Raw genomic sequence first — 14,139 nt, forward strand, 5'->3', positions numbered from 1 at the left:
AGGTTTAATATATTCAATATATTCATAGTGTACTAAGTATGCTCCATATTTGTATAGAATTCTATATAATACTTACACAAGTTGAAGAGATTTTGTTCACAGAAACCAGAACTTTGTCAATAAGAGGTGACTTTGTGGTAGACAAACTCAGCTGTTAGGAAGGTGGTGGAAAATCAGACATCTGTCACTTTTGCAAGTGGTGAGGTTGGCTGTGGATCCAGTGATTTTTGGTGATGGAAGGCTGTGGATCAGATTTATGGCTGATAAAAATTACCAGGTGTCACTGCTGAGGAGGAGCCCCCACTGTGGTGGGTAATGCAGAATAATACCAGAGTTGAGCGTCTGTTTGCACATCGGTGTGCAAGGTGAGGTTTTGAGTAGAAAACCAGGGAAAATGGCAAAATAGTCCAGAAACTAAGCCATGGGATGAGGCTGTCAGTGACCTCGTGGCTGGGCTCTGGCAGCACCTTCCCAGGCAGAGCGGATGGAGTCAATAACTCCATAAAATCATTCTTCGAGCAGGAATCAAGTAACAGGAGTTTTATTTGGAAAAGGAGCTGGGAGCCTGAAGTTACATCACTGCATTTGAACTGATGAATTCATTTTCTTTGGAAGCCAGTCTGAGGCTTTTTAGCTCATGATAAGGAACAAACCCATAAATCATAAGCAGAGACCTGTAGTTTTACTGTTCTTTGTCACAGCCAAGCATGGAAAATGTATCCTGGGTGTCAAGAGCACGAAGCCTTGGCTCACCTGAGTGTTGCACTGCAGTTATTTTCTGGAGAAGCTGGTGTGGTGCTTGCCAAGCCCCAGATTCCCTGGGCTTTATCCCTGTGTGAGGATGCTCCTGGGTTTTAGTGATGCCCAAATCTCTTGGGTTTCAGCCCCATGAGAGGATGCTGCTTCATCCCAGTGCTGCCCAGCTCCCATGGGCTTTGTCCCCACAGGAGGATGCTGCTGGGTGTTGGTGGCACCCCAAATCCCCTGAGTTTTGTCCCCACAGGAGGATGCTGCTGGGTGTTGGTGGCACCCCAAATCCCCTGAGTTTTGTCCCCACAGGAGGATGCTGCTGGGTGTTGGTGGCACCCCAAATCCCCTGAGTTTTGTCCCCATAGGAGGATGCTGCTGGGTGTTGGTGGCACCCTGAATCCCCTGAGTTTTGTCCCCACAGGAGGATGCTGCTGGGTGTTGGTGGCACCCCAAATCCCCTGAGTTTTGTCCCCATGGGAGGATGCTGCTGGGTGTTGGTGGCACCCCAAATCCCCTGAGTTTTGTCCCCATGGGAGGATGCTGCTGGGTGTTGGTGGCACCCCAAATCCCCTGAGTTTTGTCCCCACAAGAGGATGCTGCTGGGTGTTGGTGGCACCCCAAATCCCCTGAGTTTTGTCCCCATGGGAGGATGCTGCTGGGTGTTGATGATGCCACCCTGGTCATGGGTGACATGGTGGGACGTGGCTCTGCCGCTGCCACCAGAAGTGGGGTGAGATGAGCCACGAGGAGTTTTGGGGCTTTTTTTTAACCTGTGAGCTGACAACCAGCCCCGTTTTATAGCCTGGGGCAAACCTCTGCTGGCCTCTGTCTGCAAGAAGGGGGTGCCAGCTCCGCCGGAGCGCCGGGAGGGTTAATTACTTAATGAATATAATATTCTCTATAATTGCTGCGCGTTATTAATCCAGAGCAAAGTGAGAGGCGAGGGGAGGGGTGTGTGTGCATGGCCAGGCTTGTGAACTCCTTCCCAACGCCATCCATCCTGTCTGTCCATCCCTTGATTGCCCCCTGCCCGGGCTGGGGCTGGTGCTGTCCGTGTGTCCCTCCGTCCATCCCTGGGCGGTGACCCTGGGATGTATATATTCCATGTACGGCGTGCTCCGCCGCCTGCTCTTAGGAATAGGCGTGATTAGATTATGAAGGCAGACAGAAGTAATGATTAACTTTTTCAGTCTGCCTGCTGTCTCCAGTCTGGCGCTGGGTGTTTTTTTTTCCCCCTAAGTAGGCCCTGGCCCCGCGTCGACAGGGTATTAGGTTGTAAAGAAAGCCAGGAGGAATGAAGGCAAGGGAGGGAGGGGAAAGGGGAGGGAGAGAGCCTTTTCCATCGGATCCGGGACTGGAATTTATTGGCAGGAATGCAGTAAATGCTCCAAATGCCAGCCCAGCTAAACAGTTTTCATAATTGTTACGGAGCGGGGCACGACGAACGTGAAAAGGACTTTTGTTCCTACTCTGCTTTTTCCATGGGTTTACATCCCTGCAAGGGAGATGCTGCTCTGGGAAAAGTTGCTAGGAGAAGTGGGCTTTTTTTTTTTTTTTTTTTTTTTTGTGTGGGGAGAAACATCTATTTACGTCTGTTTTCAGTCTTTAGGGGAGAATTCTGGGTCAGTGTGCTGAGCGAGAGGGTAATTTTTTTTTCCCCAGTATTGGAATAAGAACAGCAGTGATGCTGTGTTTTGTGTGTGTGTAATGTAGTTGGTGGAGGGGGAAAAATCCTAACACACATCTGTGTATCAGATATCCACTTGGAAATCCTGAACTGCTCTACTTCAGTTTTTATTAAGGTTTTAACAAGGTATTTAATGTGTAACCCACACGGTTACATGTTGTCAGTGGAGAGCTGCGGCTTTCCTGGGGGCTGTATCCCTGGGTGCTGGATGACCTTTTCCGCCTTCCAACAGTGAAGCTTTATTTTTCATTGCAAAAGCTTTTTAAGGTCATCCTCTAAACCCCAGCTGGGTGACTGCATTGAGGGGGGCTGTTACCCCATGGCTAGCACGGCCCTTTGGCCTCTGGTGGCTTCAGCATCCGTGGTGTGATTTATCCCAGAAGGGTGATGGGCAGGAAGCTGCCACAGGAGCCTCCAGCACAGCCAGAGATCCTTGGCAAGCTCATCCTCAGGTCTGATTTGCATCGCAGTAAGTCAGGAGCCCTTTGTGTGCTGGTTTCTCTTTCTCAGAAGGTTTCTGGTTGGGATCTGGGTTGGGTTTGGGTGGGGAAGAGGTGTGTCCTGGTAGCTGAGGCTGAAGCATGGAGGTGGCTGCTCCTCTCTGGGAGCTGGGGCTGGTAACAGCCCTGAGTCACCTGGAGCTCCCAGGGCAGCATCTCATGAGCGCTGGGCTGTGTTTTCCAGACAATCTTGGCTGATTTGTTACAAAAGTGAGATTATTTTGGGTTGCCTCAAGGAAGGGGAGAAGGCTGGAGGTGCACAGGGCAGTGGAGCACCTGCACCACCTCCTGAGCCAGCAAACCCCTACCAGCACAGCAGCACATGCAGCAAAAATAGGATTTCTGGGGGGGTTTCCACATGGATCTGCATGCCCTTGTGACTCTTTGGATGGCCTGGGAGTGTTAAAAACCCCATGGATTTTGTTGGCAGGGCTGCTCTGGAAGGGTCTCACCTCTTGCAGCATCCCTTTGTCCCACCCAACTGTCGAGTTGGAGCTTGGGGAAGGGATTCCTGTCCTACTGCTTTTTTGAAACAAGGGAAAAGTTTTCCCACACCTTTGAGGGGTGCAGAAGGAGAGGTAGATAAAGAAGGTTCTTTAAATTAAAACTTCAAAAATAATTAGGCTGACTGTATACTAAACAACAGCAAAGAGGCCCATTTACTGTAAATATTATGAATGGATTTGGCTGGCTTCTTCATCCCCACCCTTCCTCTAAGGCTTTTCTCTGAGCTGAGTCGAAATTCGGCCTTCAGACAGCACGGTACTCTATAATTTGCATGGCTGATGAGGCCTGAAGCCTGGTATGGAGGAAACTGGAGTCAGCTGGCTCCTCTAACCACTGGAGACAGGCAGACAGGCATTTTTGGTGTGTGCCTGCATATTTTCCCCCCCCACCCCACCACCTTGTAGCTCCAGCCTTGCTTGGCTTTTAAGGAGAATGGTCACAAGAAAAGGGTTCTTCTCTTCTAGAGTCATTTTTAGCCGTGGTAATTGATTAATCACTGTAATTAGACAGTAGCAGTGACTAATAGGATGTTTATGAATCAAATTTCTGGTTTGGTGGACTCCATGAACTTGGCAGTTTCACTTGGGTTCTTTCTCTGCTGTCCTGTAAATGCAGGGGGCATGCATCACCCCATATTTTTTAATATATTTTAAAAATATTTTTGGACATTACTCCTGGTTCAGACTTGGCATCTGCCATAGTGGTGTTTGCTCTTGAGCCTCTGTCAGTCTGCAACAACGTGCTTGCAGGGCTTCTCTCTTTCTTTCTTTATTTCCTTCCTTCCTTCTTTCCTTCTCTCTTTCTTTCCTTCTCTTTTTCTTTCCTTCTCTCTTTCCTTCCTTCTTTCCTTCTTTTTTTCCTTCTTTCCTTCTCACTTTTATGTTTTTGCTGAATTAACCCCTAGAAAAGGTCAGGGCTGAGTCCCAGGCTGGGGGAAGGCTGACTCAGGGCACCACTGACCAGGGGTGGGAACCTGAGGGGATGTCCTCAGGGGTGAAACATCTCTACCCACCGTCTCACCTGACCTCATTTTTGCCCTAATTTCACAAGGAGGGCTCCCAGCTGTGGGGAAAGTGATGGCAATTTTGGGTTGGGTTACCTGGGGACTGAGCAAAACCCTCCCAAGCTTTCAGATCACCACTAATACAAACCTGAACCAAAGCTCAGGAAAAATGGGGAAATATGAGACTCCTTCCCCTGATGGCTTCTGCCATATTTCATCCTGCTTGACCTCATCAGACTCAATCTTAGTAAACATCAGCAAATTGAAATCTTGTGGTGAAACTTAACATTTATTTTCGTGCAAGGTTGACTGATTTTGCAAGGAACAAGGAGCCATTTGAGTGATTGATTGGACAACTTGCTAATAAATTAAAAAAGTAATCTTAAGGCTCTTTAGCCGGCATGACTACCGTATATGCTGAGCAATAACAGCCGTCTAATTAGACATAGACACAAATTTATGGTCTAGCCTGTCAATCCACGGATTAAGGACTGCGTAAGTACCTACTGACACGATGGGCTGTAATGGCTCCTGAAGAGATGTTATGGTCTATCATGTCAATAATCCGCAGATTAAAGGCTCCCTAAGTAGGTGTTGATGTGATGGACTGTCTCAGCTCTTGGGGCTCTTCTGCTGGGGAGGTGGAGGGACCCCAAGGGCCCCCCAGGTGGTGCCATCCCTGCAGAAGGTGATGGTTTATTTCTTTTGCAAGCTTAGCACAGGACCACGCTTGAAATTAGGCTTTCAGAAACCGTCCCAGCCACCAAAAGCAGGGGTTCCTGATGGAGGTGAAGTTGTCTAGCCCTTGTGTGCTGGGAGGTACAAAAGGTCTGGGGCAAACACTGCTATGGGTGGAGTCTCCATGCTGCCCACAAACTTTGTTAAAGGCACAAAGCCCCTTTTCTACAGCAGGATATACCCTTTAGTGTGGATTTATCCTTTAATTTGGACTTTTTTTTCCCTTTGCTTTTGCTGAATGTACCTGGAAATCTGGCTTTTAGATAATTTTTCTTTGTTTTGTTCTTTCATTTTTTTATTTGGTTTGTTTGGGTTTGGTTTTTTTTTTTGTTTTGTTTTGTTTTGTTTTGTTTTGTTCATTATTCCACCCTGTAAGTCACCTGAGAGAAAGGAAGAGGGATTACCCTTTTGGGTGCCCATTTTTCTTTGTTTTGATGAGCACACTATGCTCTGTGTTCTCCTCACCTTGATGTAATGCCTTTCTCTTCTCAAGTAAGTGGTCACAGGGTTGTTTTTTCTGAGATCCTACAAAATTAGCACTTGCCAGTAACAAGAGGGACAAAACTGCAGCTGGAGAAGTCCTGAGGACCCTCCAGAAGAGCATTTTAAACCCCATGAAAACCTCTGGGTTTTGTGTCTCCATCTCTTGCACCTCCAAGAGTAGGAGAAGATGAGGGTCATGGCACTGTCCTGGACACACAAATGCCACTTAAGGTCAGCCAGGAGAGATTATCGGGCGCGAGACGTGCTGAGCTCGGTCTCAGCCCTGGCCCCAGCCAGACACATTGTGCTGACACCGGTCCAGACAATTTTTTTTTAAGCACAAATACCCTCCATGTGTGCTGGTGGATAAAGGAGCGAGGACTCTGTGTGCTCATCTGCTCCCTGGCAGTGCCCATGGCACTTCTTTCCCAGCTGAAATCTGTCTCCTGGAAAGCCAGGCAGGGTTCTCTCCAGGTCTTTGAGATTCCCAGCAGCACAAGGACGTGGAGCTGCTGGATCCAGCCCAGAGGAGGCCACGGAGCTGCTGCCAGGGCTGGAGCCCCTCTGCTCTGGAGCCAGCCTGGCAGAGCTGGGGCTGTTCCCCTGCACAAGAGAAGCTCCAGGGAGAGCTCAGAGCCCCTGCCAGGGCCTCAAGGGGCTCCAGGAGAGCTGCAGAGGGACTGGGGACAAGGCAGGCAGGGACAGCACACAGGGAATGGCTCCCACTGCCAGAGGGCAGGGACAGATGGGATATTGGGAATTGGGAATTGCTGGCTGGGAGGGTGGGCAGGCCCTGGCACAGGGTGCCCAGAGCAGCTGTGGCTGCCCCTGGATCCCTGGAAGTGCTCAAGGCTGGCTTGGATGGGACTTGGAGCATCCAGGTCTGGTGGAAGTTGTCCCTGGCCATGGCAGGGGGTGGAACAAGAGGGTCTTTATGGTCCCTTCCAACCAAAACCCTTTTTGAAAGTGAGACTTTTGTTAGCAGATCAGGGTTAATGCTACCATGGTGAACATTGTGCCGGGTTGCTGTTTGATGGGAAATCCAGACCCAAGAATGAGGGAGAGGAGGGGGTGAGATGGTGAAAACTTTAGGAAGAGCATGAGAACATGCTCCAGACCAAAAAAATAAATGTATATGTATATATATTACAAAAAAGTGTACATATAGAGTTCTCAATACTTCTACATTTGGATAGTTTAATTTGCCTCTAAACCTGATGTCATTGACAAAAGATCCTATTACAGACATTTAAAATCCTTATCAGTAAGGCCATTTTATTCCTATTTTCATCTTTGGGTTGTCACAGATACTGGTGATAATTTTGACAGCCCTTGATGTGGTCAGCTGGGAGCAATCCTGGTGGGTCAGATAGCTCACTGTGTGCTAAACTTGCTCTTTTCTTTCAAGGTTGGTTGACTACAGGAAAACCTTTAGCTAAAAAAAACAGAACAAAACTCAAAGATCCCCAGCCTAGCTCCCCTTTACATTCATTAACCTGGCACTGGGACAAGGCTGAGATCAGAAGGACAGCAGGGATCTAAAACAACCCCAGTACAGGAGCTGTGTTCTTTTAATTTATTATTATTTTTTTTTTTAATTCAATTTTTCTAAAATGCTTTGGTTCTCTGTGAATTAAAAATAGAGAACTTTTTCCTCCCAAACTCCTAATAAAACTGCTGGAGCTTGGAAGGAAAAAAGTATGGATGACATGCTTTCATCAAATTAAAACCCACCATGTGACACACAGAAAAACCACACCAGAAATTTCCTGTCACTTCCAAGCAAGGGGAGATGTGAGTCCTTCTGCCATAGCTTGGAAGAACCAAGTGTGGGACTTGAAGAATTTGGGTGTTTATGCGGTGTGAGTGTCCCATACCCACTGCTGTTTCTGCAGCTGTGAGGTTTTTTTGTGGAGTTATTGATTCGGTATCCCATCCTGCTGGATTTCCGCATGGATGAAGCATTTTCAGCAGGAGCAGGACCATGCCCTGACCCCACAGACACCCTGTGCACCCCCAGTGTGGAGAAATCCTGACTGTGGGCTGTTATTGAGAAAGTTCAGGTGGGACTTTATGGTTATCCCAGCCTTAGCTGAGAGGATGCTTTTATGGAGGACAATGGATGCACTGGAAAAATTGGGGCAGCCCCTGAGAAAAATCCAGGAAGGTGTAAAAAACATGGAAAAAAAAGAAGAGTTTTCCAGTGGGAATGGGATATGGAGTAATTTGGCTGTGCTGGGGCATCGCTGGTGACGAACCATCTGCACCAAAATTACAGAAGAGGTTACCCCAGGGGCTTTGGGATATTGCCTTGATTTATTCCCTCTGTGAGGAGCTAATGTGAATGGCTGTTCTCTGTGGACCTGACTGGGAGTGATCAATACAACTAATTCCCTAAATTCCTGAGGGCGAACTCACTTTATTTTCAGTTGTTTCTATACTATTATTTTTTCACTATGAGCTTGCACAACACGCTGAGGGGAGCCTGCTGGAGCCTCAAGGCAGGCTGTAATGGAAACCATGGAAAATCCTAATAACCCAGTGATAGCAGCAAATGGAGGGATCCTTAATAACGAAATAATAGCGCAGATGTTTATAGCATTAAACATTATCATTGTTTGCTGGGACATGGGAATGCTCCCAGTTTGCTGGGAGTTTTCCAGGCATTTAGAAAGGGATGTGTTTGCACCAAGGAGCTCGTAAAAACCATGCTTTTAACTCAAAACAGGGATCCCAAAGGGTTTGCAGCCGTCTATGGGCTGTCACACACGAGGATGTGTTGAGGAGGATGTGGTGGCTGTGGGTTTTCCTGGGATCTGGGTTTTTGTGTGAGTTTGCAGCAGGCAGAGATGGGAGTTGGGTGGTGGGTGCCTGCCATGACCCCAGGTTACACAGGGTGAGCCCAGCAGGGTGTTTTTGGGCATAATACTTCTGTTTGCTTCATTTGCCCAGATCCATGATTATTGCCACCAAAAAAAGCCTTTTTGGAAAAAAAAAAAAAGTCTGTCACTGTAGGAAGCATCTCTTGAGTCACTTTTTCCTTCTCTCCTGCCACCTCCTTTGCTGTCGGAGTGATGCCACTGGCTTTTCCCACCCCTTTTCCTGGTGGATGCCAGAACCAGGGAGTGGGTGAGAGCAAGGGGGCTCCTCTGGGGTCTCAACAACTGCAAAAAGCAGCTTTGGTGGTGGCTGGCAGGGAGGCCTGAGCCTGTTTATCCGAGCTGAGCCCTTATATTCTCATGGATGTTTGACTAGACATGCAGTCAACAGCTGAAGCCCGCAAACGGAAGAGGCTCTGGCATATTTATACTGTGTGCTGGCATCAGCTCCTTAAAAAAAACTCAAACATCCCGGATTACCTAAGATTCGTCCTTGAGGTCTGGTCACCCCATGTCATTCAGAAACCTAGTGGGATTCATTCATGAACTTCCAGCCCTCCATAAAGGTCCGTTGATTCATCGCCAAGGCAGTTTTCTATTTTTTCTTTTTTTTTTTAAATTTTAATTATTGGTAGGTTTTTGGGGTTTTTTTCCCCTAAATGCTCTAGCAATTGAATAGCTCTCTGTAAGCAGCAGTGAACTAGTTGTTACATGGTCTTCACTAATGCAAGCACAAATGTCAGGTGAAAAAGTCCTTTTTTCCCCCCTGCCACCTCCTGAAAGGGATGGTTTTATGTTCAAATCAATAAAAACCTGTAGGAATTTCAGCAAGGGTCCAATGGCTCCAAAATTCCCCCAGCTGCTGTAAAACAAAACCAAAAAGGCTCTGAACATCACTGGCAGGATGACAGTGAGGAGGGAGGTAGTGGGTTGTCAACAGAGATCCCCTTTGGATTGAGGAGCATCTTTCCCCTGGATCCAGAAGTAACCCTCCCAGATTCTCCTCTCTCCCAGGCAGGTGGTGGAAACTCCATCCTGGGGGTGTTTCTTGCCCCTCTGGATGCACTTTTGCATGGATGGCACCCCACCTGCATTACTGGGGAGGAAGTAACCCAAACTGCCCTCCCTGCCCCTCCTCAGCCCCAGGTTTCAGCGGGACGTAAAGTTACCCACAGCAGAGTCTTGTGAGGCACCAAAAAAGGGAGTGGAAGGACAAACTGGGGTGCACCTCGACAGATGCTGTCCCAGGGAACACCCCAGCATGACCAGAACCCCCATCCTTGGTTTAACCTGCGAATGAGGGTCTCTATTTTGAGACATCCACAGTCAGGCCCATTTTTAGTAGCTGCCTCCAGCAACTGGAGAAATATTTTCCTCGCTGGCATAGAAATGAGGAAATTAAAAGTGTGTGGCTGGGCTTTTTTTTTCTTTTTTTTTTTTTTTTCATTTTATTTTCTTTTTTTCTCTCCTCTCTTAAAAGCACAGTGCAAGGCTTGAATGAGATGGGAAAAAAACTGGGAAAACTAGCTTATCAATAGCAAAAAACAGAGAGAGCAGGCAGCCAGCATGTTGCCCTGGGGAGGGAGAGGTGGGGGGGAGCTGCAGGAAGAGTTTTTGGTTGCTGGGTCACCCAGCTCCAGTAGTTTCTCTCATAGTTCAGGGGATTATTTTGGTAGTGCTCACTAACTTGCATTCCCAGCTTGATTTTTTTTTTTTAAATACTATTATAGAGATGAATAGTTCCCAGGTCTTAACATGCCTACTGAGGCTGGAAGGAATTACCCGCCAAGCCAGCGCCAAGCTGCTCGGGATCCTCCATCAGGAAAAGGGGCTTTCTCACATTTTTTCCCCTCCTTCTGCCTTGCCTTTTCCTCCTACATCACTGCTATGCTGCATGGGGTAATTATGGGAAAGGGAGTTGAGAGAAGGGCTGCACGAATGAATTTCTACTTTTTTTTTTTTTTACAAGTTTTTAGGCTGTTTTTTGTTAACCTTTGTCAGATTTTTTGGTTCCCTCTGTCTTTTGGTGTTCTCCATAGGTTAGGGTGGCATCCCATACTGTCCATCACCCAGGCCCTGCAGGCAGGGAAAAGCCCCACACACCAGGGCAGTCAAGTTCTCATCCCCTCTAGTCCCATGGGGTGGCTTTCAATGTCATTTTCATAGCAGCATCTCTTTTTTAAATTTTTTTCTGTGCACAGTACATTGTCATTTATGGAAATAAGTCCATAATTCAGTAAGTGCAGATCAGGGGGTTCAGGTGTTTGGTTGCACAAGCAGCCAAACCTCTCCTGTTGGCACTGGAGGTGGTGCTGGCATTGGTTTGGGTGAGGGTGGCTGTGCCATTGTCACTATGTCATTCAGGTCCTGTAAATCTAGCCAGAACTAGGCACTGAAACAACACAGGAGTGCCCCAAACCTGGAAATGGAGTTTTTTTTGGAAATAGTGGATGCCCTGTGGGCATTGATGTATTCGTGGAGAGGATTGTGTAGATGAGGGCAGGCAAGATTCTGCCGGTTCTACGTTGCTTTTGGTTCGGATTGATTCCCTTGATGTTAAACCTCTCCTTTTTTTTCCCTCCCGTTGTTCTGCAGATTCTCAAGTTCTTCAGGAGCCAGGGGATAGGTCACACTGGTGTGTGGTGGCATACTGGGAAGAGAAGACACGTGTGGGTCGGCTGTACTCTGTCCAAGAGCCCTCCCTGGATATCTTCTATGATCTACCTCAGGGGAATGGTTTCTGCCTCGGACAGCTCAACTCAGACAACAAAAGCCAACTGGTGCAGAAGGTGCGCAGCAAGATCGGCTACGGCATCCAGCTCACCAAGGAAGTGGACGGCGTGTGGGTGTACAACCGCAGCAGTTACCCCATCTTCATCAAGTCGGCCACACTGGACAACCCCGACTCCAGGACGTTGCTGGTCCACAAAGTGTTTCCAGGGTTTTCCATCAAGGCTTTTGACTACGAGAAGGCGTACACCTTGCAGAGACCCAACGACCACGAGTTCACGCAGCAGCCATGGACAGGATTTACCGTGCAGATCAGCTTTGTGAAAGGCTGGGGCCAGTGCTACACGAGACAGTTCATCAGCAGTTGCCCCTGCTGGTTGGAGGTCATTTTCAACAACCGATGACTCGAGACAGAGTGAACTCATGACTTCTATACTACTTTGCTGCTATTACTTCCTTCTGAGTGCTTGCTTTTCATGCAGACTTTTTTTTTTTTTTGGTTGTTGTTTTTTTTTGTTTTGTTTTGTTTTGTTCACCCTTCTTCGTTTTGAGAAATAGCTTATGAAAGATATTTTTTGTTGTTGTTGTTGTTGTTTGTTTGTTTTTTTGTTGTTTTTGCCTTTGGGGTATTTTGATAAATATATGTATTTTTTAAAAGTGTGAATGACCAATAACTCTCAGAAGGGCGAGAGAAGGGTGCAGTGGGGATAGATCACATGAGATAATTACTTCACGCCTCTCAAAAAGGATTATTCAATGGGGATCGATGGATTTGAAAGCCACTAGCTCTATGTTACAGCTCCTTCCTTTGGACAACACAAGGAGATGACTGTATTTTTGTACGCACCACCTTCCAGTGACGGTGACACCGAGACCCCTTCCCCAGCAGTGCTGAACCCCGCGTTGCCGCCGAAGGATGGTGCAAAACCTTCCCAGACAGGTCTTTTACCGACCTTTTGTGTTTCTCTTGTTGCTGGGTTCATGTCTTGTCACTGTGTTCGTTGTTCCACTGCTTTTTCTATGTTTTTTATGACCGTGGATTGATGTAAGAGGGAGAAAACAACAGTGGAGGGACTCCGGGCATGGCCCGTGTTTGATCATTTGAGCTGAGATGAGAAGTGACAGAATTCTAAACCTAAAAAAAAAAAAAAAATTAATGAAAACTAAAGAAAAACAAGTGGGAAAAACAAGAGAAAAAGTGTTCACAACAGTCGGTGTGTCGTAACCTGCTTAGATCAGGTTATCCAGGTACCATCTTATCTGGAAATGCAGTTGTGCTTTCATTTCTTCTTGAATTCATACACGAGTATGATACTTTTACACTGTTCTTAGCTCAATGAGCATGTTTAGACCTTAACATAAGCTATTTTTCTAAATATAAAGGTTTAATTGAACAAGAGAGCATTCTTCTTGGAACTTTAGCATTGTAGTGCTTTGGAAAAACACCCACACAAAAGAAAGGACTCCTTAAAAAAACCTGAGATTTATTAAAGAAAAAAATGTATTTTATGTTATATATAAATATATTATTACTTGTAAATATAAAGACGTTTTATAAGCATCATTATTTATGTATTGTGCAATGTGTATAAACGAGAAAAAAGTAAGAAAGATGCACTTTGCTTTAATATAAATGCAGATAACAAATGCCAAATTAAAAAAAAAAAAAAAAAGAGAACACAAGATTGGTGTTTTTTCTATGGGTGTTATCATCCAGCTGAATGTTTCTTTTTCTAAAGGAGTCTATGTTCCATTAAAAAATAAAAATGTACACTTGATCCCAAACTGTGCCAAGTGGGTTTTTTGGTGGTGTAGATGAGGGAGACTGGAGAGGTGCTGCTCTGAGTGGGTTCTGCGTGGGGTCAGTGGTGGGAGCACCCACAGCACCCACCCCAGCCCTGAGTGGGGCCTCTCCTGGGTGGGTAACATCTGAGTTGGGATCATCCTGAGCCTTGGGTTCCACTGGCCTGGTTTGGTGCCCACAGCTTTCAGTGGCCCATTTTGGATGGACCCCGTCAGCCCTCCGAGGCTGAAGGGACTGGCTGACCAAAATCCACTGGGCTGCTTTTGCTGTTGTTCCTATTTCTCCTAATTTCATCCTGAAAGACCCCCAGTGCTGGGAACACAGCTCCTGTTTGACCCTGTCCCTGGGTCACTGGGCCAAGTTGTGCTCTTTGCTGGGCCACAGGCAGCCTGTGCCAGCGGCTGAGGAGGGAAATATCAGGAGGAAGACAGTCCTTGGGTTTTCCTTGACTATATCCTACCCTTCACATCTCCCATGCCTGTGGAAATAAAGGTGGCTGTTCCTTTTGCCCCTCTCACCCTGCCTTTAGGCATTCCCTGCTCCACATCCTCCTTGCACATGTGCTCTGCCAGGGGAAAGTCCCTATAAATTGTTCCTGCCTTCCGTGGAGCAGGACCTCGAGTGGAAACCACTGGAGACTGAAGAACGTGGATGAGAAGAATGTCCAGAGATGGGCCTGTGAGCTCCTGCCCTACTGAAGTGCATGGATCCCAGGAATGTGACTTCTGTCCTGCAGGGATGGGTGGGCATCCCAGCATTCAGTCTCTGTGAGCATCAGCTCGGTGCTGTGCCTTCTGTCCAGCACAGATGTGCCCTCCCCAGAGGGATTTACTGACACACAGCATTTGGGTGTTTCCAAATGGACCATGCCTTCAGCTGGAGCCATGGCACATGGACCAGCTCCAAAAGGGGTTTTGATCGTGGGCGAGTTTCAGTTTCCAGGCTCTCTCCTCATCCTTCAGGTGGGAATCAGCATGGAAAGCTGAGGCAGGATGGATGCACCCATCCTGTGTCACTTGACATGCCTGGGAGGACAGGGGTTGAAGCGATCTCACCTG

The 14,139-nt window shown here is 47.2% G+C and overlaps 1 protein-coding gene across 4 annotated transcripts in view; it reads left to right on the forward strand.

Moving 5' to 3' along the window:
• The window catches only part of SMAD7 (SMAD family member 7), a 28,577-nt gene extending 15,515 nt beyond the window's left edge, over positions 1 to 13,062 (forward strand). For all 4 annotated transcript variants that reach the window (XM_030258115.4, XM_030258114.4, XM_072922026.1 and 1 more), the window contains one exon: positions 11,143 to 13,062. In XM_030258115.4, coding sequence (XP_030113975.1) covers positions 11,143 to 11,681 — 539 coding nt within the window. In that variant the 3' untranslated portion in view covers positions 11,682 to 13,062. The remainder of the gene's footprint in view (positions 1 to 11,142) is intronic.
• Positions 13,063 to 14,139: the final 1,077 nt, after the last annotated feature.

Source organism: Taeniopygia guttata, chromosome Z (assembly GCF_048771995.1).
Source record: "Taeniopygia guttata chromosome Z, bTaeGut7.mat, whole genome shotgun sequence".
In the NCBI taxonomy this organism is placed as follows: domain Eukaryota; kingdom Metazoa; phylum Chordata; class Aves; order Passeriformes; family Estrildidae; genus Taeniopygia; species Taeniopygia guttata.